At 46.8% G+C, this 23,900-nt stretch overlaps 1 protein-coding gene across 1 annotated transcript; it reads left to right on the top strand.

Moving 5' to 3' along the window:
- Positions 1 to 23,900, top strand: rcc2 (regulator of chromosome condensation 2). The gene is made up of 13 exons (XM_080468720.1): positions 1 to 115; positions 10,446 to 10,662; positions 10,739 to 10,832; positions 13,083 to 13,226; positions 13,298 to 13,429; positions 17,762 to 17,850; positions 18,145 to 18,259; positions 18,340 to 18,506; positions 19,313 to 19,493; positions 19,603 to 19,708; positions 22,040 to 22,112; positions 22,185 to 22,262; positions 22,839 to 23,900. Exons 2-13 carry the CDS (start codon positions 10,462 to 10,464, stop codon positions 22,941 to 22,943), a joined length of 1,485 nt encoding a protein of 494 aa, XP_080324846.1. The 5' UTR covers positions 1 to 115; positions 10,446 to 10,461; the 3' UTR covers positions 22,944 to 23,900.

Genomic DNA, 23,900 nt, shown 5'->3' with positions numbered 1-23,900 from the left:
ACTTCCGGGTTGAATACTAAATGAAGCACGTGGTTTGTCAGCAGCGGCGCCGCTGCATCTTTTGTTCAAATCAATCAAAGCGGAGACGGACGGAGGACGGAGCAGGAAATCACCGGTAAGTCGTTTATTCACACCTACAAACCAACCACACACATTGCTGGTCGGTTCAAACGGAGCCACTTCAAGTCCAGAGAAGGTGTAGAGAGCAGCTCGTCTCGCGGCACCGCCGTCCGGAGCGTCGTGTTTTCATTGAGCGTTAGCATCTTGGCGCGGGGCAGCGTTAGCTTCACGGATCCACTTCAGGGGCTTTTCGCAACATTCCCCCCGGAGCCGGAGCCTCCTACCCGGGGCCGGAGCTGCCTGCCACCCGGGGTGTGGTTGGAGGGATGGAAGTTCGTCCGGCTGCTTGTTGGGACACTTCATAGAGAAGTTGATCCGTTAGCACCGCGGCTAGCCGGCTAACCGCGAACAAAGAGCTTGATGAGGCTAACGGCTAGCTGCCGCCGTCAGCGCCTCAAAACCCCCCAAACTCCCAGTGACGTCACCAGTTCACCTGCACAGGTGACGACTAAACAAACTCCGTGAAAGGTTGTAGGTAAACGAAGCAAGGCTACTAAATTGACCGGGAAACTACTTTCTATAACGTTTCTCAAGCAGACGTGTGTGTGTGTGTGTGTGTGTGTGTGTGTGTGTGTGTGTGTGTGTGTGTGTGTGTGTGTGTGTGTGTGTGTGTGTGTGTGTGTGTGTTGAACACAGTTCTTTAGCAGTTTGACGAAGTTTCAGTTGAACCTCTGCTTGTTGTGATTGTAGAAAGAATCCAGAACATGAGGGACGTTTCTCACAAAGCGACCCTTCCTCCAGCTCAGAATCGTTAACCTCTCCCTCCCTTAAAGGAGAGCTTCTGCCCAGAGAATCAAGCCAAACTACACCATTTCCACTCATTTCAACATGCAGTTTCTCCAAATCCATCAGTGCCATCCCAGATAGACGATTCCCATTTAGACGCCTTATTATAATAAGTGAATTATTTGTAACAGTTCAGTGTCCTAGGGTAAGTAGTAATGTATTTTTACTAGTGCTGTCAAAGATAACGCATTCATTTATCTGAAACATTTAACTCTTTGACATTTTTTTTTAACGTAATTAACACAGGTTTGTTTACTTCCTTTGTTTTTTCACCTCCCCTACGTGTCTCTGGGCGCAGCACCGTGACTACAGCGCAGCATAATACCTAGTGATGGGCAGATGACGCCTCATTGGCTGTATGCCACATTTCCCAAACTGTCCACACTGTTGCTAAATGGCGACATCTCCTGGATTTAAAAAGCCATTGCAGGCAACTTCAATCAAGAGTAAAAACAGACAGAACAGGTTCATTCACACGTTTTTATTTAGAAACATCAGCTGCTTTAACATCGTTGGGCCAAGGCGATGGCGCCGTTTCATTTCTCCCGCTTTTGAGAACACCCTTTCCCAGGGCACTGATGAGGATGGTGTACACAGACATTTCATTGCAAGTTTGTATAAGGTAGGGTAATTTAGTCTTTGCATTTTCCAGTATTGTAGTGGATCCTGTAATCTTGGTGTGTTTGGCTCAGAGAGATATCTTTGTACCTGGATAATGGCTTCGATTGTCACATTTGGATTGGCCTTGTGCTCCATCACGTCCATGTCCAGCTGGTGCCACAGGTTGTCATCTGAAGGAAGAAAAAAAAAAAAAGCATCTGGTTTACTAATTCATTATCACATGGAGTGATTTGCATGAACATTAAAATATAAATAAACACAATCAATAATCATGACATACCTGAACTGGGAGCAGATGGTTGAGTTGAAGGTCCAGCTTGGGCAGCTTCCATTTGTGTCGGTACAGCGTTTGTCACTCCTGCCGCACTCTCCGAATTTAGTCTTTTCACCGTTGGCTATTGGTGCGCTTAAGAATGCCATGGTCTTGAACCGAGGGTCCAGCAGTGTTGGTATTGTCATTACACTTAATGACTCCAGGTTGCACAGAGTTTCTAGCAGTCTTCTATTCAGGTTTTCCACCACAGTAATCGTGGATTCTGTGGTTACAGTTAATGCATTGCGTTGCAGTGAGTGATGCAACATTTTAAGCATTAGGATTACTTTTGATCCAGACACTCTTTTTTTTCCTCATGCAGCTTCACTGTCGCTTGATTAAATGGAGCAAGCACACGGAGTGTCTCCGCTATGATTTTGTAATCATCTGTAGTAGTGTTGTGCCGATACCAGTATTGGGAGGGGGGGCCGATACCACACTAAAAGCTGGTATTGGTATCGGCAGGTACGAACTATTAACTCGTCGATACGCAGCGCCGTGTTTTTCTCTCTCCCGACTCTCACTGACTGCTGCCCTGACTCCTGATCCAGATATGGTGACGTATTCAGAGCATGCCAAGGAAAGCCTCATATCTATGGCCCCGTTTCCACGACAACGAATTCCAGTGTATCCGCAAAACTTTCTTCACTTTTAGGGGGTCCGTTTCCACGACACCAGTGTTCTGATCCACTGTATCCTCAAAGTTTTTATTCCGGCTCCCAAAGTGGAAAGATTCTTTCACGGTCTCTGTTCCCTCCTGCAGAGACTGATGGAGGCTACAGAGCCTGTTACTGCTCACTGCTCGCTAAATTTAACTGGGGTTGCACTAATGTTTTACATGTATTTACCGGTACATGGATATTGCACTATTTTTGGCCATTTGTGAGCTAAAACTCAGGTTTAGATTCTTTTTTCAGTTTCACCCATACCAGGTAGGGAATAAAGAAGTTGTCCTACATTTACTGTGTTGGTGTTTTGTTCCTGTTTCACAAAGGTTTAAGCAGCCAGATGAAGCCATGATACCAATGATTCATACAACCAAGTGAGGATGCAGTTCTTAAGAACTGGAAGAAAAACAGGCCACATCTTTTTTAAACACTGCGGTATAGGCAAGTATCGGTATCAGCAAGTATCGGTGTCGGCCCATACTATGCAACTGGGTATCGGGACACAAAATTGGTATCGGAACGACACCAATCTGCAGTTTGCTGAGGTCTATCACTTTTTAAAGAGGCTAAGGATACCAACACAGACTCCTCCTGTTCTGCCGTGCGTTCCAGCATTAAATACGTGCTGTTCCAACGAGTTGACACCTCATTCATTCATTTCTTCACTGGTCCTCCCATCTGTAGTTGGACTTGTGGCAGCTTCTCTTTGGCTGTAGTACTGGTTTTATTATTATTTATTTATTGCCGTGTTTTATTTCGGATATCAGTGTGTCTCAATTTGGTCACATGATTTTGGTACTGTTAAGTTTAGAGAATGTGCTATGCAAATTGTGTGTGTGATTTGGAGCTTCCTGACAATCATGTTTGCAGCCGCATCTGTGACCAGACGTCACTTTCTCTGCTTTCGCCCACTCCTCCATCAAGTTTTGTTTTTTTGGTTGGGCCAAATTTTCAGAAGTGTGCTGCTGAGTGAAGTGTTGCACTCCCAACATTGATGTCCACAGTGTATGGTCCTCACTGTGGACATAGTGACATGTCCCAGCCAGGTGAGCCTCCATGTTCATGGACGTCCACATGTCAGCTGTTAGAGCTGACTGCAGCTGCACTCTGCAGCTCTTTCTTAACTTGCTCCTTTTACTCCTCATACCTCTGGCTAATCATGGTCTTGATAGTCTAAAAATAACCACACAAGTGGAGTAGATGAATGAACGAAGGCACATAACGTGCATTATCTTTGTTAACATGTATATGACCCATTCATCAGTTTGCTTCACGTACCTTTCTGCTGGGCAGTACATATGAGGGCTCGAGGGGTTGGAGCAGCTCTCGGAACCCCTCGTCTTCCACAAGGCTAAGCGGCTGACCGTCTGTAATGATCATTTTCACTACAGCCTCATCAATCGCCTGCTTACTGGAAACACCAGGGCTGATCTCGGGAGTGTTAACTGGATCTTCCTTCTCATGCCGGGCATGATAATGCCTCAGCATTGTGGAAGTGCTCCCTAAGACGGCTCCTGGGGAGCAAAACCTACAATAGAAATAAAAGTTCATCCTTCTAAACTAATTCAATATTCTTTAGAAAGAAATTTGAAAAATGATCAATAGTGGAAACGAGAATAGAATAATAATTGACCTTATTCTCCGTGATAAGATCAAGATGAACGGGAGAAAACTTCCTCTTCCTTGGTTTATCCATGGTATTCGCTGACGAGCCAAAAACCAATGAAAAGCAAACAACACAAACTATCTCCATTCAACAAAACCCACAACCGTGTCCAAACATTTTCTGTTTATAAATACAATTTGGTGCGTTCACAACCAACCACACAGGAACTGTATCGGTCACGTGGTTTTTCTTAGTCATACGCGCACCGACACGGGGTTTCGCCTTGTTTGCTTGGCGCATGCGCCGAGGTTTTAGTGTCGTCAGACCCATCACTAATAATACCCAGTGGAATAATACTAATGCAGAAAGCTTTACTTTGAAAAGTCGAATTTAACTACCACAGAAGTAATTCTGCAGCAAAACAGCAGGTTGCCATGTTGGCTGACCAGGAGCCACCAAACTGCTAAAGCTGGAGGAAATACTGCTAAAATATTAATTTATCCTCTTTCCCTGTGTGTGTGTGTGTGTGTGTGTGTGTGTGTGTGTGTGTGTGTGTGTGTGTGTGTGTGTGTGTGTGTGTGTGTGTGTGTGTGTGTGTGTGTGTGTGTGTGTGTGTGTGTGTGTGTGTGTGTGTGTGTGTGTGTGTGTGTGTGTGTGTGTGTGTGTGTGTGTGTGTGTGTGTGTGTGTGTGTGTGTGTGTGTGTGTGCCACTTAGTTCATGTAATAAGTTTACAACTTTGTTTCTAGAAATATTTAAATTGTCAAAGTGGAGGAGCTGCACTGTAACAAACCCAGACTGATGTTAGATGTTTATTAATTTATGTTTTTATTATTTTGCTGATCTTTGAGAGAAACAGTTTCACCCAGAGCTAAAAGGACGTTATAGAAATAGTCTTTCAATTTAAATATAGTCTCTGTGTGCTGAGTCAACATTAATTCTGTGGTTTTCTCACAATAAGTCTCCATTACAAGCTTCAGTCTTCAGTAGAAAAACAATGCGATTATTCGCAATTAATTACAGAAAACTGCAATTTATTAGTTTTAGAGTTACTTTTTTTATTGATTGACAGGACCAGTTTTTAAACATAAAGACACATAGTTCCTTTGGAAGAAGTGGCTCATCATTAGTTATAAATCGCGGCGGGAGAATAAAAAAAATGCTGGGTCCCGATGTTGGATTAAAAATATGTTTTATGAAAATGCATAAAGTAGCTCAGCAACGACCATCTCCCCGCCTGCAGCAGGGGGCTGCGCTGTGAAGCTCCTCTCCGTTGGTTCACTTTTATAATTAGCAATATATTAGTTGCAGACAATAAGTCAGATATGGAAGAATGACGGCGTTGTATAATAAGTTGAGTGAATTTAGATGCAATACTGATCGGATTTTACAGATTATGCCAATATTATTTGCTAATTTTGACTTCAGAATATTTATATGCAGCTTCCAACTGGTCTTTTCATCAATTAATTCCTACAGATTTATGTATGCACTTGATCAATTTGTTTACATTACAAAAAAAGGTAAAGAGAAACAAATCCATTTAATACTAAATATATGGACATATACTAGATTTATGAAAAATATATATAATGTAAATTAGAAATATAAATTTATATTTGTGCTGTCAATCGGTTAAAATAATTAACTAATTGCACATTTTTCTTTAAAGGGGACATATCATGCTAAATCCACTTTTTTAGCCCTTAAATGCATGTTGTTGTATATTTAGAGTGTTTAGAAGTACAGAAAAGTTCAAAGTACTCTCTTCAGGTGCTCCGTTGATATCTTTATATTCTGTTTTGGTCATATTTTGCGATCGGTTTCGATTTTTCTATTCTCTATTACGTTTTTTGAACAATGACGTCACAGTATTCTCAGCGGAACTGCCAAATTAGGACATCAACACTTCGAGCAATCCGCCATTTTTGTTTCTCGCTGCGATTTTGTAGTCCAACCGAAGTTACGAGAGGATAAGTGGAAATGTTCGGTTGTTGGATGTAGTAACCCACAAGCTTCGTTACACCGTCTCCCAGCATCAGAACCTTTTCCAAGTGCCTGGTTGAGTTTTATTTTTCACAGAAATGTACCCACATCTGTGGGTAAGGTCATTTTTGTGTGCGCGAATCACTTTAAGGACGACTGCTTCAACAACCTCCGCCAGTATAAAGAAGGATTTGCCGAAAGACTTGGTCTGATTGAGCGGTCAGTTCCTTCTATCTATGGAGACGACGAACAGAGCACTTCGGTAAGCTGTATATAACGCTAAAAAGTGTGATGATAAGACGTCCCTGTCATTGTTTTGTTAGCATTAGCAGTTGCACCGTCTTCATATGTTAGCGCTGTGTGCTCGTTTTAGATTAGAATGTAACTTCTGTGTTAAATAGTCGTTGTAATACAGGCAGTATTGTAGTAGTGGGCATGGATGGAGAAGTTAGTGTAAATATAGTAACACACCATTGCGTTACATCCATATGAAGACGTTGTTCTGTAGGTGCATCATGGTCATTTGGCTCCGCCGGGTCCGACTCTGGCTCCAACATGTATGGCTGGATGGACAAATCTTCCCTTGTTGACATTTTGTAAATAATGTGTGAATATAAAGTTTCTGCGCCGCTAGATAATTGTATCTGTTCTATCAAACTACAAAGATGGCCGAACAGGGTGGAGTTGAACCGAGTGTCACCTCTGCAACCTGGAGAGGAGGAGGGGTATGAAGAGACCGCCCCAAAACGAGTTGCTCTCAGAAGCACATCAGAAAAGGGGTAGAAAAGGGGCCTGTGGAGCTCTAATAATGAGGAATTCAGACCCAAGCATTGCAGTTCCGCTTTATATAGACCACAACTGTATGATTTAGATGTAAAAAGGAAGGATTTAAAAGCATGATATGTCTCCTCTTAAATAAACTAATGGTGTGGGCCCTTCGGACCGAGGCTGCTAGTTGATTCCAGAGTAAAGGAGCCATATGGCTGAAACTCCTGCCTCCTCTTTTACTTTGAAGGACTTTAGGGATTACCAACAGTCCTGCATCCTCAGAGCCAAGGGCTCGTGGAGGGTGAGACCCTTCTAGAAGTTTCTCCATATAGGACGGAGCCTGGTGATGAAGAGTTTTAGATGTGATCAGAAGGATGTTGAATTCTATTCTAGATTTGATGTGAAGCCAGTGTAAGGATGCTAAGACTGGGGAGATGTGCTCTCTTCTTCCAGTTCTGGTTAGTAAACCTGCAGCAGCGTTCTGCTCTAGCTGGAAGATCCTAACAGAGGAGTTTGGACATCCTGACATTAGGGAGTTACAATCATCTCATCTTCAAGTCACAAAGGCAGGAAGCATTTGTTCTGCATCTTTGAAGGACAAGAAGTTTCTCATTTTTGCAATATTCCTTAGATGGAAGAAGGCTGTCCTGGAGACATGTTTAACATGGGACATAAAGGACAGATCCTGATCAGAAATAACACCCAGGTTCCTAATATCACTGTTAGAGGTTAAGGTAATATTATCTAAGGTAATCAGACTGTCTGAAAAGTAATCCCTGAGCTTTTTAGGACCTAGGATTAGAACCTCAGTCTTGGATGTGTTGAGCATTAAGAAGTTGATAGACATCCAGGACTTAACGTCCCTGAGGCAGGACTCTAGTTTAACAAGTTGGTCGGCCTGATTGGCTTTAACTGATAAATATAGCTGAGTATCATCTGCATAACAATGAAAGTTAATGCTGTGTTTCCTAATTATATTTCCGAGTGGTAACATCTAGAGATTAAACAATCTGGGTCCGAGGACGGAGCCTTGTGGTACTCCACACAGGACCCCTTCATGTATTGAAGATTTGTTATTTACATGAACAAATTGAAAGCGGTCAGATAAATATGATTTAAACCAGTTTAAGGCTAAGTTTTTAATGCCGACGGCATCTTCTAATCTCCTTAAAAGTATATTATGATGGACAGTATCAAATGCAGTACTAAGGTCCAGAAGAAGTAAAGCAGATAGAAGAGCTCTATCTGAGGCCGTTAGAAGGTCATTAGTAACTTTTAGCAGAGCAGTCTCTGTACTGTGGTTCATTCTGAAGCTGGACTGAAGGTCCTCTAACAGATTATTCTCCTGCAGATAATCCTGGAGTTGTTTAGCCACTACTTGCTCCAGAACCTTTGACAGGAAAGGAAGGTTGGAGATGGGCCTGTAGTTTGAGAGAAGGCTTGTGTCTAAGTTTGGCTTCTTAATGAGAGGTTTAATAACTGCTAGTTTAAAGGATTGGGGCACATAGCCTATTGATAGAGACTGGTTAATAATTGCCAGTATAGAATTATTGATTAGTGGCAGTGCCTCTTTCAGAATTCTAGTAGGAATTGGGTCCAACAGGCTAGTAGTTGGTTTAGCAGAAGAAATAAGGGAGTTTAGTTGGACTAGTTGTATTTGCTGAAAGCATTCCAGATGACTGTTAGGTTTAACCAGTTCCTCTGTTATGGGGCTAACGGACGGTAGGGTTCGATGGATGTTATCCCTAAGCCTTGTCATTTTATTTTGAAAGAACTTCATGAAGTCCTCACTACATATAGATAGATACATCTAGATATAGATAGGAATGGTGGGCTCAACACTATTTTGGTTCTTGGTCAGTTTGGCTACAGTACTGAAAAGAAACCGAGGGTTGTTTTTGTTTTCCTCTATTAAGGATGAGTAGTAATTAGTTCTACTTCTACTCAGAGCTTTCTTATAAGTTTTGAAGCTATCCTTCCAGGCTATATAATCTAGCTCTGTTTTTGTTGAACGCCAAGTTCTTTCTAATCTACGGGAGCGTTGTTTAAGCTGGCGGGTTGATGAGTTTCATTTTTTGAGGAGCTATGTCGTCTAGCGTTGTTTTTTAAATGTTGGTGGCTGCGGAGCGTCACTGTTATCTGCAGCGAGGAGAGTGGTCAGTCTCTCTGAGGGGGAGGCGTCACTGTTGCTCCTCTTCCTCACTTCTTTTGGATGTTTGGGACAATAGAAAGTGCAGAAAGCAGCGCTCCGCTTTCTTTTCTTTTCATAAAAAAATGTTTGCTCTCCGGTTTCTCCCGCGCTCCGACCCGAGATCCATAACTGAATAGGCGCTTCATACTCGACCTGCACAACTTCAAAATAAAAGTCAAAACAATCTTCTCCCAAACGAACTTGTTCTTTGAAAAGAATACTGGACGCGCATGCGTAAATGACATGGCGTTTGCTTCCTTGTGAGAGTGCGCATGTGTAACTGACTCAAACGACCCGTGAGAGAGAGAGAGAGAGAGGGGGAGGGAGGGAGGGAGGGAGATCCACAAGGCTGTAACTTGTAGAAACAGGTGCCAGAAGTACTATATGAAGAACTTTGTCTTCAAAACAAAAGAGCACGGTGTCTCCATGACACTGAAGCTCCACTGTGTAAACAGTGTTAGAGAACACGTCTGGTCCAGAGAGGAAACACTACTAACCTGCTACACTACTAATCTGCTACACTACTAACCTACTAACCTGCTAAACTCCTGAAGGACAAACACCCAGACCTGCAGAAGGAGTTCAAAGAACCACAGCTAGTAACTTATATACCCATGAAAAGGTAGCTCTGGAAAACAATGTAAGCTATTATAAATATTAGTATTATAAATAATATAAAAATATCTTATTTTAGCCATTTAATGCTATAAAGATTACTGCATAGTAACATACCATTTAAAGACATTGGTCCCACTTAAGACAGACTGGACCTAATGACATATTTTGTGTTCTTTTTTTATTTGGAAAAGTATCGAACTACATGGTGGTATCGGTATCGATACCAAAATGTTGGTATCGTGACAACACTACGTCTAACTGGGAATCGTTTATCTGGGATGACACCGGATCACACCAAAGTCCAGAAGTTTCCAGACAAACCATCAAACTGTTGATGTTTCCTGAATGACGGCATCTTGGCAAACCTGCCCCAAGGGATTGTGGGATATCAAAGATGGTGTGTTGGCAGCTCCAGCTAGAATATCAACATTTGACCGATAGAGGGAGAAAAACCTCCATACTTTGACAAAGAAAGAGTCTTGAAGCCTGGAGAAAATCTGAATGTAGTGAAACTGGTGGCTGAAGGTTTTTCCAGAGAGAATCCAGATGTGGAGAGATCCAGTGGACAAACGGGATCTTGTGACACAAAGTCTGGGGAATCTTCGGGAGTTTCTGTGACGCTGAGACGTCAACAAACCGGGGATGTCCCGCCAAAATAAAATTTAATGAGGAATTTCATCCAGAAAGGTTTTGACAACATATCAGAGATGGACGTCAACATCTAAAACTGGATCCTGCATGTTTTCATTTTTCCCTGTGGGTTCTGCTAGAGGAACGTAACGTAAGATGCCACGTAAGAAGGTGACCGACGTCTCGGGGAACGGAGGGATGAAGAAGAGGAGGACCAGTGGCAAAAGGAAAGAAAGGGACTTCAGTAGTGATGATGAGTTTGACTTCGAGCAGGAGAACAACAAGAAACCTGGAAAACCAGCTGCCAAGTCCGGCCAGCAGCCAGTCACCGTGGCCGACGACGTCCGGGAGAAAATCGTGGGTTTGAACAGATTCCAATGGTTCCTGTGGAGGGAAACAATGTCGCTTGACTTTTTATTTGTCTCTTCCATAGAAACTGGAGTGCCCAAAGGTCAAAGGGCAACTGCTGGTTTTCGGAGCAACAAACTGGGATTTGATTGGAAGAAAGGAGGTGCCTAAACAACAAGGTAGTTTTTCTTCAAACGGCTCATATTTAGTTTCCTCATTGGCCTTTAATTACTCCTGTAGTGTTCATGATGTCACATCTTACATAACGAGTCAGAAACGTGTCAAACAACCTAACGTCTGCCACAACAGCTTTGGAATGAGTTAGTGGTGAAACGGACTGCTAAGCCTGATCTGTTAACTTATGAGATTAAAAAACACCAAAGTAGTCAACCAGGAGAGGTTACGATGCAGCTGCTGAGTACTTAAGAGAGTATGGTCAGAGTATGAGTAGTTAGTACAGAGAGTGGTCACAGTATGAGTAGTCAAGAGTACGGTCACAGTGTAAGGGGTTAGTATAGAGAGTCTGGTCGCAGTATGAGTAAAGAGTATGGTCGCAGTATGAGTAGAGAGGAAAGAGTACGGTCAGAGTATGAGTAGAGAGTAAAGAGTACGGTTACAGTATGAGGAGTTGGTAGAGAGTACGTCACAGTATGAGGAGTTAGTGTAGAGAGTATGGTCACTATATGAGGAGAGAGTAAAGAGTACGGTCACAGTATGGTTAGTAGAGATTACGGTGAGAGTATGTTCAGAGTATGAGGAGTTGGAGAGTATGGTCAGAGTGTAAGGAGTTGGTATAGAGAGTCTGGTCACAGTATGAGTAGTTAGTAAAGAGTATGGTCACAGTATGAGTAGTTGAGAGTACGGTCACAGTGTAAGGGGTTAGTATAGAGAGTATGGTCACAGTATGAGGAGAGAGTAAAGAGTACGGTCACGGTATGGTTAGTAGAGAGTACGGTCATAGTATTAGGAGTTAGTAGAGAGTACAGTCAGTATGAGGAGTTAGTATAGAGAGTATGGTCCAAGTATGAGGAGTTGGTATAGAGAGTATGGTCAGAGTATGAGGAGTTAGTATAGAGAGTACAGTCAGTATGAGGAGTTAGTATAGAGAGTATGGTCAGAGTATGAGGAGTTAGTAGAAAGGCTGGTCACCGTATGAGGAGTTAGAGAGTATGGTCACAGTATGAGGAGTTAGTATAGAGAGTCAGATATTAAACCTGGAGGACTATAATCTGGCAGATATTAAACCTGGAGGACGATAATCTGGCAGATATTAAACCTGGAGGACGATAATCTGGCAGATATTAAACCTGAAGGACTATAATCTGGCAGATATTAAACCTGAAGGACTATAATCTGGCAGATATTAAACCTGGAGGACTATAATCTGGCAGATATTAAACCTGGAGGACGATAATCTGGCAGATATTAAACCTGGAGGACCATAATCTGGCAGATATTAAACCTGGAGGACCATAATCTGGCAGATATTAAACCTGGAGGACCATAATCTGGCAGATATTAAACCTACTGCTCAGACTTGATGTCAATCAGCAGGATGTCACTCCACATCCTGATGCCTCCTGGTCTTAGAGGTGATGAGCAATGCAGATAGTACACAGCAGTCCTTTAAGACAAACATTAAGTAAAGGTAAAACACTAAATGGATGAATCTTAAACGATCTCATATAAAATATCAAGTCTGATGAGTAAAGTCACAGAAATGCTTACTATTCATTGCCCTTTAGGTTGTGACTATGATAGTTGAACTCGTAATAAGATGAGACTCACTGTAACAGCATCAGAGCATGTTGGGCTTTATCCTTTAGGTCAGGCCCTCGCTCCATCGTACAAACTAGTTATTTGATGCGGTTCATTGGTGTGAACAGAGTTCAAGGCACATGAAAAACACTAGACCTCAGCAAATAAAGGCTCAGGCTAAAGAATACTCCCCAAAGAGCAAGAAGAAAGTTTGGTTGCTGACAAATGTTTTCAGAAAGACATTTCTCTGAACTGTTTCAGTAATGAAAGAGAAGGTTTGTGTCCGAGCCGCCATGTTGGTCTGGTATTAATGGAGGCGTTAACGACAGGAGCTGACGGCTCTGAGTTTCAGAGTAACATCACCACATTCATGGCCATCGCGTAAGTGATGTGTGCTACATGCTACATGCTAACAAGCAGCGGGGCTCACACAGTAGCGAGGCTACATGATTAAAATGTGACTGTGTGTGTGTGTGTGTGTGTGTGTGTGTGTGTGTGTGTGTGTGTGTGTGTGTGTGTGTGTGTGTGTGTGTGTGTGTGTGTGTGTGTGTGTGTGTGTGTGTGTGTGTGTGTGTGTGTGTGTGTGTGTGTGTGTGTGTGTGTGTGTGTGTGTGTGTGTGTGTGTGTGTGTGTGTGTGTGTGTGTGTGTGTGTGTGTGTACACGCACGCAGCGGCGTTCCGTCACCTGGGCCAGAATCTGTGGGGTCCCCACCGGTACGGGGGTCTGAACGAGGTCCAGGTCAGCTGTGTGGTGTCGGGTCCCTGCGCCGCTCACAGTCTGCTCATGACCGCTGAAGGCCGGCTGTGGAGCTGGGGTGAGTGACGAAGAGTGTGTGTGTCAGATTGTGTGTTCAGATCTGACTCCTAGTCTCTCCTGGTCTCTCAGGTCGGAACGATAAAGGTCAGCTGGGTCATGGTGACACCAAACGTCTGGAGGCTCCGAAGCTGATCGAGGTTCTGGGAGACCAGGTGGTGGTTTCTGCTGCCTGTGGACGGAATCACACGGTGGCACTGACAGGTAGGTGGTGTTCAAGGTGTCCATGGTGGTGTTCAAGGTGTCCATGGTGGTGTTCAAGGTGTCCATGGTGGTGTTCATGGTGTGCAAGGTGTCCATGGTGGTGTTCAAGGTGTCCATGGTGGTGTTCAAGGTGTCCATGGTGGTGTTCAAGGTGTCCATGGTGGTGTTCAAGGTTGTGTTCATGGTGTGCAAGGTGTCCATGGTAGTGTTCATGGTGTCCATGGTAGTGTTCATGGTGTCCATGGTGGTGTTCATGGTGTGCAAGGTGTCAATGGTGGTGTTCAAGGTGTCCATGGTGGTGTTCAAGGTGTCCAAGATGGTGTTCAAGGTGGTGTTCATGGTGTTCAAGGTGGTGTTCATGGTGTGCAAGGTGTCCATGGTGGTGTTCAAGGTGTTTATGTTGGTGTTCATGGTGTCCATGGTGGTATTCATGGTGTGCAAGGTGTCCATGGTGGTGTTCAAGGTGTCCATGGTGGTGTTCATGGTGTCCATTGTGGTGTTCAAGGTGTCCATGGTAGTGTTCAAGGTGTCCATGGTGGTGTCCCAGGTGGTGGTCATGGTGTGCAAGGTGTCCATGGTGGTGTTCAAGGTGGTAGTGGCGGTGTTCATGGCAGGGCCGATTTTGGAAAATAATCTAATTGCGATTTCTTTCCTCAATATTGCGATTTAATATGTGATTCTTTAAAAGCTCAGAATGACTTTATTAATCCCTGGAGAAACTCTTGAGCAAGGCAGCAGCAACACAATGTTTCCAGCTCTAACGCAGCTCCAACCATTGGGACTATTTCCAGGGAGTTTAGTGTGGAGTAGGACGCAGCTTCACGGAGGTGTGAATCGCCTGCTGACAGCCTGGAGGAGCTGCTGCTCATTGTTCTGATGTCAGAGCTGTTCTCCTCCCAGAGCTGGAGGCTGAAAACACTGAGGTCTGGCTGCAGAGCGCCGCCCTGCTGGACTACGGCTTTGTTGCTGCGTTGCTTTGCTAACATCATGTTGCTGTGTTGCTTTGTGGTGTTTTGAGTATAAAATACGTCCAATCAGCAACATGTTGCCATGAAAAGTTGGCTAGCACAGTGCTACTTCCCTAGCCTACTCGCTGGCTGCAAAATGTGGAATGGATTTCCTGCCTCATTCCTTCTGGTCTCATTGAGACCCGCCTCCCTTCAGGAAATCCAGTCCACAGTTTGCAGCCAGCGAGCAGAGCAGCAGCAGGGAAACACTGGGGATCATTTCAGCACCATGAAGCAGACCAGGATCATGGATCAGACCAGGATCATGGCTCACAAATCAATGATCAGTGAGCTACATTGGTATCAGAACCCGATCTGGACCAGATCGGCCCCATCCTTAAAAACCACTAGCCCGTTTGGGCAAGGTCGGCAGATGATTCATTTGCCCGAGGAAGACTTTTACCAGCCCCAGTTGGTCGGACAGTCCTTAAAGAGATCCCTGCAATGAGCATCATATCTTTCGCTATGAACTCCGCTATGGCCTGAGTTATTTCCACCTGCCGTTTCGAATTATGTTAATAAGCAGTAATACTGCTGCTCTGCTCGCTCACGACGTATATGTGGGCAGATGACATGCGCAGGACTCGCATGTCGTCAGGTGAGCAGTCAAATCGCAGCCCTTGTGATTAGAAAATCCCGTTTTATCATATCGTGATTTTATCGCAAATGCAATTAATCGTTCAGCCCTAGTTCATGGTGATGTTCAGTGTGTTCATTGTGTTCAGTGTTTTCATGGTGGTGTTCAGTGTGTTCATGGTGGTGTTCAATGTGTTCATGGTGGTGTTCAATGTGTTCATGGTGGTGTTCAATGTGTTCATGGTGGTGTTCAATGTGTTCATGGTGGTGTTCAGTGTGTTCAATGTGTTCATGGTGGTGGTCGGTGTGTTCAATGTGTTCATGGTGGTGTTCAGTGTGTTCAATGTGTTCATGTCGGTGTTCATGGTGGTGGTCGGTGTGTTCAATGTGTTCATGGTGGTGTTCAGTGTGTTCAATGTGTTCATGTCGGTGTTCATGGTGGTGGTCGGTGTGTTCAATGTGTTCATTGTGGTGTTCGTGGTGGTCGGTGTGTTCAATGTGTTCATGGTGGTGTTCAGTGTGTTCATGGTGGTGGTTGGTGTGTTCAATGTGTTCATGGTGGTGGTCGGTGTGTTCAATGTGTTCATGGTGGTGTTCAGTGTGTTCAATGTGTTCATGTCGGTGTTCATGGTGGTGGTCGGTGTGTTCAATGTGTTCATGGTGGTGTTCAGTGTGTTCAATGTGTTCATGTCGGTGTTCATGGTGGTGGTCGGTGTGTTCAATGTGTTCATTGTGGTGTTCGTGGTGGTCGGTGTGTTCAATGTGTTCATGGTGGTGTTCAGTGTGTTCATGGTGGTGGTTGGTGTGTTCAATGTGTTCATGGTGGTGGTCGGTGTGTTCAATGTGTTCATGGTGGTGTTCAGTGTGTTCAATGTGTTCATGTCGGTGTTCATGGTGGTGGTCGGTGTGTTCAATGTGTTCATGGTGGTGTTCAGTGTGTTCAATGTGTTCATGTCGGTTTTCATGGTGGTGGTCGGTGTGTTCAATGTGTTCATGGTGGTGTTCAGTGTGTTCAATGTGTTCATGGTGGTGTTCATGGTGGTGTTCAGTGTGTTCATGGTGGTGTTCAATGTCTTCATAGTGGTGTTCAATGTGTTCATGGTGGTGTTCGGTGTGTTCATGGTGGTGTTCATGATGATGTTCATGGTGGTGTTCAAGGTGTTAAATGGTGCCCATGGTGTTCAATGTGTTCATTGTGGTGTTCCAGGTGTTCAAGTTGTTCAATGTGTTCATGGTGGTGGTCAGTGTGTTCAATGTGTTCATGGTGGTGTTCATGGTGCTCATGGTGTTCATGATGATGTTCAATGTCTTCATAGTGGTGCTCATCATGTTCATGGTGGTGTTAATGGTGTTCATGATGTTCTAGGTCTTCATGGTGTTCATGGTGGTGTTCATGGTGTTCTAGGTCTTCATGGTGGTGTTCAAAGTGGTCAAGGTCTTCATGGTAGCGCTCATGGTGGTGTTCAATGTCTACACGGTGGTGTTCATCGTGGTCAATGTGATCATGGTGGTAAAGGTGTTAATGGTGGTGTTCATAGTTTTCAAGGTGGTGTTAAAGGTCTTCATGGTGGTGTTCATGGTGTTAAAGGCCTTCGTGGTGGTATTCATGGTGTTCAAGGTGATGTTCAAGGTCTTGATGGTGGTCATGGTGTTAAAGGTGGTGTTCAAGGGGTTCATGGTGGTGTTCATGATGTTAAAGGTGGCGCTCAAGGTGGCCAAGATCTTCACTGTGGTGTTCAAAGTGTTCATGGTGGTGTTCAATGTGTTCATGGCGGTGTTCAAGGTGCTTATGGTGTTCATTGTGGTGTTCATATTGTTAATGGTTTTCAAGGTGGTGTTAATGGTTGTTTATGATGTTCAAAGTCTTCATGGTGTTGATGTTGAAGGTTGATCGAACCCAATTTGTTCTCACCCTTGAGTTGTTTTAGGTGTTCAAGGTGTTCATGGTAGTGTTTGTGGTGTTCATGCTGTTCAAGGTGTTCATGGTATTGTTCGTGGTGTTAGTTGTGTTCAAGGTGTTCATGGTATTGTTCGTGGTGTTAGTTGTGTTCAAGGTGTTCATGATAGTGTTTGTGGTGTTCAAGGTGTTCGTGGTGTTGGTTGTGTTCAAGGTGTTCATGATAGTGTTTGTGGTGTTCAAGGTGTTCGTGGTGTTAGTTGTGTTCAAGGTGTTCATGGTAGTGTTTGTGGTGGTGTTAATGGTGTTTTAGGTGTTCGTGGTGTTTTAGGTGTTCGTGGTGTACATGGTGGTGTTTGTGGTGTACAATTGTGTACATGGTCGTGTTCGTGGTGTTTTAGGTGTTCGTGGTGGTGTTCGTTGTGTTCATGGTGTTCTAGGTCTTCATGGTGTTAATGGTGGTGTTCATGGTGGTGTTCTAGGTCTTCATGGTGTTAATGGTGGTGTTCATGGTGGTGTTCTAGGTCTTCATGGTGTTCATGGTGGTGTTCATGGTGTTCTAGTTCTTCATGGTGTTCATGGTGGTGTTCATGGTGTTCATGGTGGTGTTCATGGTGTTCTAGGTCTTCATGGTGTTCATGGTGGTGTTCATGGTGTTCTAGTTCTTCATGGTGTTCATGGTGTTCTAGGTCTTCATGGTGTTCAAGGTCTTCATGGTGTTCATGGTGGTGTTCATGGTGTTCTAGGTCTTCATGGTGTTCATGGTGTTCTAGGTGTTCATGGTGGTGTTCATGGTGTTCTAGGTCTTCATGGTGTTCAAGGCAATGTTTGCGTGTCTTTCTGTCTCCTCAGAGGACGGCACTGCCTATGCTTTTGGTGAAAACAAACTGGGACAACTTGGCCAAGGGACCCAGACTGATGCAGTTCTGAGTCCAGCTCTGGTGAGATCTCACTCCCTCTGATGTGATCCAGCAGGAACCTGTACCTGGACCCAGCAGAACTCTGACAAGAACCCCTCAGGGTCCAGGGTTAATATTAAGGATAAACATCTGCACACTTGCTGGGCTCCGCCACAAAGATCAGCAGCCCACTGCAGCTGATCTGTTGTAGTTCAGACTCCACCTCATATTAATGATGATGGTGATGGTGCAGGTTTAGTGGCAGTATGTAGATCCAGTTAAGATGTCCTGGTCTTTAATGAAAATGTGGTGGTGTTGATTGTCTTCTTCCTGTAGATCTCCTACAACGGCCAGCCGCTGGTGAAGGTGGCGTGCGGGGCGGAGTTCAGCATGGTGGTGGACTGTAAAGGAAACCTGTACTCCTTTGGCTGCCCGGAGTACGGCCAGCTGGGTATGGCCGTCTTCTGGATGATGATCACTCCCAGCCCAATCAGCAGCCACACCTACTGATTTCATTTCTCATCTTTACAGGCCACAACAGTGACGGGAAGTTCATAGCACGGGCCCAGCGCATCGAGTTCGACTGTGAGCTCATCCCCCGTCGTGTTGCCATCTTCATCGAGAAGTCCAAGGACGGTCAGGTCACGCCTGTTCCCAACGTGGTGGTCCGAGACGTGGCCTGTGGAGCCAACCACACGGTAGGGTTCTCCGTCTGCACGGCCCAATCACCTGGCTGTAGCGGCCACGCCCCATCAGACCAATCACCTGGCTGTAGCGGCCACGCCCCATCAGACCAATCACCTGGCTGTAGCGGCCACGCCCCATCAGACAGATCACCTGGCCGTAGCGGCCACGCCCCATCAGACCGATCACCTGGCCGTAGCGGCCACGCCCCATCAGACAGATCACCTGGCCGTAGCGGCCACGCCCCATCAGACAGATCACCTGGCCGTAGCGGCCACGCCCCATCAGACCGATCACCTGGCCGTAGCGGCCACGCCCCATCAGACCGATCACCTGGCCGTAGCGGCCACGCCCCATCAGACAGATCACCTGGCCGTAGCGGCCACGCCCCATCAGACAGATCACCTGGCCGTAGCGGCCACGCCCCATCAGACAGATCACCTGGCCGTAGCGGCCACGCCCCATCAGACAGATCACCTGGCCGTAGCGGCCACGCCCCATCAGACAGATCACCTGGCCGTAGCGGCCACGCCCCATCAGACAGATCACCTGGCCGTAGCGGCCACGCCCCATCAGACCGATCACCTGGCCGTAGCGGCCACGCCCCATCAGACAGATCACCTGGCCGTAGCGGCCACGCCCCATCAGACAGATCACCTGGCCGTAGCGGCCACGCCCCATCAGACCGATCACCTGGCCGTAGCGGCCACGCCCCATCAGACAGATCACCTGGCCGTAGCGGCCACGCCCCAACACATGAAAACACTGTGCGTGGGTGAGTCCTGGACTCGGGTGTTAACAAGGTGTCTGGTTGTTGCAGCTGGTCCTGGACTCTCAGAAGCGGGTGTTCAGCTGGGGATTCGGGGGTTACGGGCGTCTAGGTCACACAGAGCAGAAAGATGAGATGGTTCCTCGACTGGTCAAACTGTTCGACTTCCCCGGACGAGGAGCCGCACAGATCTACACCGGGTACCAGTGTTCCTTCGCTGTCAGTGAGACAGGTGAGTTTCACTCTGTCACTCTCACTGTTTCACTCTCATTCTCTCTGTCACTCTGTCACTCTGTCACTATGTCCCTGTGTCCCTGTGTCACTCTAACTGTGTCACACAGGGGGGCTGTTCTTCTGGGGAGTCACCAACACCTCCAGAGAATCCACCATGTATCCTAAAGCAGTGCAGGACCTGTGTGGCTGGAAGATCCGCAGTCTGGCCTGTGGGTGAGTACTGAGTCTGCACTGGGGGGGCTTTTCCACCGGAAAGAACCAGGTTCTAGTTCTGGTCCAGGGCCAGCCTTAGCACCAGTTCTTTGTCTTTCCACCACCAAAGCCAAACAGCGACTAAACTGGTGCTCCGCTGGCTCCACTTCGTTGCTGGACCAGAGAGGAGCCAGACTGGGACCTGACGCGTCATCAGCTGGGGGCGGAGTTATCTCTGGAGGTATCACTATGTTACCTCCATGTTGAAGCTTTTGATTCAGACACGTCCAGAAATAAAGTGAAAGGAGCAGAAAGTCACTATGGAATGTTGGAATGGTGAAAAATAAGAGCCAAACTCATCCACGTGTTATTATTCCCCTCTATGTCCACTCTGGGGCTCCGGACTAGAGCAAGACGGACGTGAACAAACACCAATAGAGAGACGAAGAGACGTAATGTCTTCTTTCTCTTTGGTGCTTCAGAGGTTCAGACCAAACTAGATGGAGCGACCCGGACTAAACCAATGAAGACAGTCCGTCTCCTGTCAGCGCCAAATTGGTGAAATCAGTGACGTATCACGTTTTGGAGTGACGCAATGACGTAGCTCTACTGGTTCTGCTAACGGTGGAAAAAGAACCGGTTCTTTGGTGGTGCTCATTTAAGAACCGGCTCTGACCTAGAACCTGGTTCTTGTTGGTGGAAAAGCCCTGGGTGAGTTCTGAGTAGGGCTGAATGATTTGGCCAAGAAAAAAAGAAATGTACTCTCAGACCCTCTACACCATCCCTGCCCTCCATACCCCCACCACATCATCCACACTATCCACACCCCCACCACACTATCCACACCACACCACACCACACCCTCCCCCACCACACCATCCACGCCCCCACCACACCCTCCCCCACCACACCACACCCTCCCCCACCACACCACACCCTCCCCCACCACACCACACCCTCCCCCACCATACCCTCCCCCACCACACCACACCCTCCCCCACCATACCCTCCCCCACCACACCACACCCTCCCCCACCACACCCTCCCACACCACACCCTCCCCCACCACACCCTCCCACACCACACCACACCCTCCCCCCTCCCCCACCATACCCTCCCCCACCATACCCCACCACACCCTCCCCCACCACACCACACCCTCCCACACCACACCACACCCTCCCCCACCACACCACACCCTCCCACACCACACCATACCCTCCCCCACCACACCCTCCCCCACCACACCCTCCCCCACCACACCCTCCCACACCACACCCTCCCCCACCACACCCTCCCACACCACACCACACCCTCCCCCCTCCCCCACCATACCCTCCCCCACCACACCCTCCCACACCACACCCTCCCACACCACACCCTCCCACACCACACCACACCCTCCCCCCTCCCCCACCATACCCTCCCCCACCACACCCTCCCACACCACACCCTCCCCCCTCCCCCACCATACCCTCCCACACCACACCACACCCTCCCACACCACACCACACCACACCCTCCCTGTGTCTGTGTCTGTCTGACTCTCTGTGTGTCTGTCTGACTCTCTGTGTGTCTGTCTGACTCTCTGTGTCTGTGTGTGTCTGTCTGACTCTGTGTCTGTGTATCTGTCTCTGTGTGTCTGTCTGACTCTCTCTGTCTGTGTCTGTCTGACTCTCTGTGTCTGTGTCTGTCTGACTCTCTGTGTCTGTCTGTCTGTCTGACTCTGTCTGACTCTGTGTCTGTCTGTGTGTCTGTCTGACTCTCTGTATCTGTCTCTCTGTATCTGTCTCTCTGTGTCTGTCTGACTCTCTGTGTCTGTCTGACTCTCTGTCTGTCTGACTCTCTGTCTGTGTGTCTGTCTGACTCTCTGTGTCTATGTCTGTGTGTCTGACTCTCTGTGTCTGTCTGACTCTCTGTGTCTGTCTGACTCTCTGTGTCTGTGTGTCTGTCTGACTCTCTGTGTCTGTGTGTCTGTCTGTGTCTCTGTGTCTGTCTGACTCTCTGTGTCTGTGTGTCTGTCTGTGTCTCTGTGTCTATGTCTCTGTGTCTGTGTGTCTGTCTGTGTCTGTGTGTCTGTCTGTGTCTCTGTGTCTATGTCTGTGTGTCTGACTCTCTGTGTCTGTCTGACTCTCTGTGTCTGTCTGACTCTCTGTGTCTGTGTGTCTGTCTGACTCTCTGTATCTGTGTGTCTGTCTGACTCTCTGTGTCTGTCTGACTCTCTGTGTCTGTGTGTCTGTCTGTGTCTCTGTGTCTGTCTGACTCTCTGTGTCTGTGTGTCTGTCTGTGTCTGTGTGTCTGTCTGACTCTCTGTATCTGTCTCTGTGTGTCTGTCTGTCTCTGTCTTTTCAGGAAGAGCAGCATTATCATCGCTGCAGATGAGAGTACGATCAGTTGGGGCCCGTCGCCGACGTTTGGAGAGCTGGTGAGAAACCAGTCCTGTTCCCTCCTGCACCGACTCTGGTTTGTCCTGCACTGACTCTGGTTTGTCCTTCAGGGATACGGAGACAACAAACCCAAATCTTCCACCACTGCACAAGAAGTCAAGACCTTAGATGGAGTCTACGTGGAGCAGGTGATCAGATTGGATGTTCCCCTTCCCCACAAACCGTCTGTCTCTCTCTCACACACACACACACACACACACACACACACACACACACACACACACACACACACACACACACACACACACACACACACACACACACACACACACACACACACACACTTCCCCAGCTCCAGTGTTCCTGCTCCGGGTCCAGGTAGAGGTTCCAGGTTTGTGGCTTTACATCTTCCAGGACCTGTTTAGTGGGTCAGCAGACCAGGACTCTGGGGCAGGAAGTTCGTTCAGACCGTTGATGTGTCGACTTCCTCTGACGTCAATAAACCATCAGTCCAGACCTCCATCAGTCTAACCCTCCTATCAGTCTAACCCTCCTATCAGTCTGACCTCCATCAGTCTGACCTCCATCAGTCTGACCTCCATCAGTCTAACCCTCCTATCGGTCTAACCCTCCTATCGGTCTAACCCTCCTATCGGTCTAACCCTCCTATCGGTCTAACCCTCCTATCAGTCTAACCCTCCTATCAGTCTGACCTCCATCAGTCTGACCTCCATCAGGTGTATTGACCTGTTGCCCTGTTGCAGGTGGTGATGGGGTACTCTCACTCTCTGGTGATTGCCAGACAAGACGCTCAGCAGGAACAGGACAAACTGAAGAAGTTGCCGGAGTACAACCCCCGAACAATCTGACTGCCCCGCAGCGCCCCCACCTGCATCACTGGAGCCCAGATCCCCAGCAGGGGGTCTCTGGTACGGGTGTCAGTGATCCTGGTCCTGGTGTGGGCTCCAGGTGGTGGAGGAGGAGGTGGAGGTCAGAAGGATTCAGATGTTCATCTACCAGCAAACCGTCAGTTTGGACGTTCAGACGCTCTGATCTGCTTCTCAACAGTCTTTAGTTTCGTCTCCAGACAAACAATGTTTCCCGTTTCCGGTTGCCTCTATTACTGTATTTCATCAACCTGTCATGTCTCCGGTTGCTTTGTTGACGTATTTCATCAACCTGTCAAGTCTCCGGTTGCTTTGTTGACGTATTTCATCAACATGTAACATTACGGGTGCTACAGTGGCGGCTGTGTTTTCCTACTCAATCTTTCAACGACCAACACTCCACTCCTGTGCCTTGGTGTGTGTGTGTGTGTGTGTGTGTGTGTGTGTGTGTGTGTGTGTGTGTGTGTGTGTGTGTGTGTGTGTGTGTGTGTGTGTGTGTGTGTGTGTGTGTGTGTGTGTGTGTGTGTGTGTGTGTGTGTGTGTGTGTGTGTGTGTGTGTGTGTGTGTGTGTGTGTGTGTGTGTGTGTGTGTGTGTGTGTGTGTGTGTGTGTGTGTGTGTGTGTGTGTGTGTGTGTGTGTCACAGATTACAATCAGGAACGAGATGCACCTCCTCACTGTTACATTCCTTCACGTCTCTCAGTCCCTCCAACACGTCTAGTCTTCTCGTCTCTACTCTAGAGCACCTAGTCTCTGTTCCAGACATCTAGTCTCCGCATCTCTGTCCCAGAGCGTCTGATCTCCTTGTCTATGCTCCAGAGCATCTGGTCTCCGTCCATCCGTCAGTCACCATGTTCCCTCGTCACTTGTTTTTATGATGAACTTTCTCTGGGTTACGTTACTTTTTCATTGAAATGATTAAATAAAAGTTTTGTGTAAAA

This window comes from Lipophrys pholis (genome assembly GCF_963383615.2).
Source record: "Lipophrys pholis genome assembly, chromosome: 8".
NCBI classification, from domain to species: Eukaryota; Metazoa; Chordata; class Actinopteri; order Blenniiformes; family Blenniidae; genus Lipophrys; species Lipophrys pholis.
This window is presented reverse-complemented; position numbering and strand designations above follow the sequence as displayed.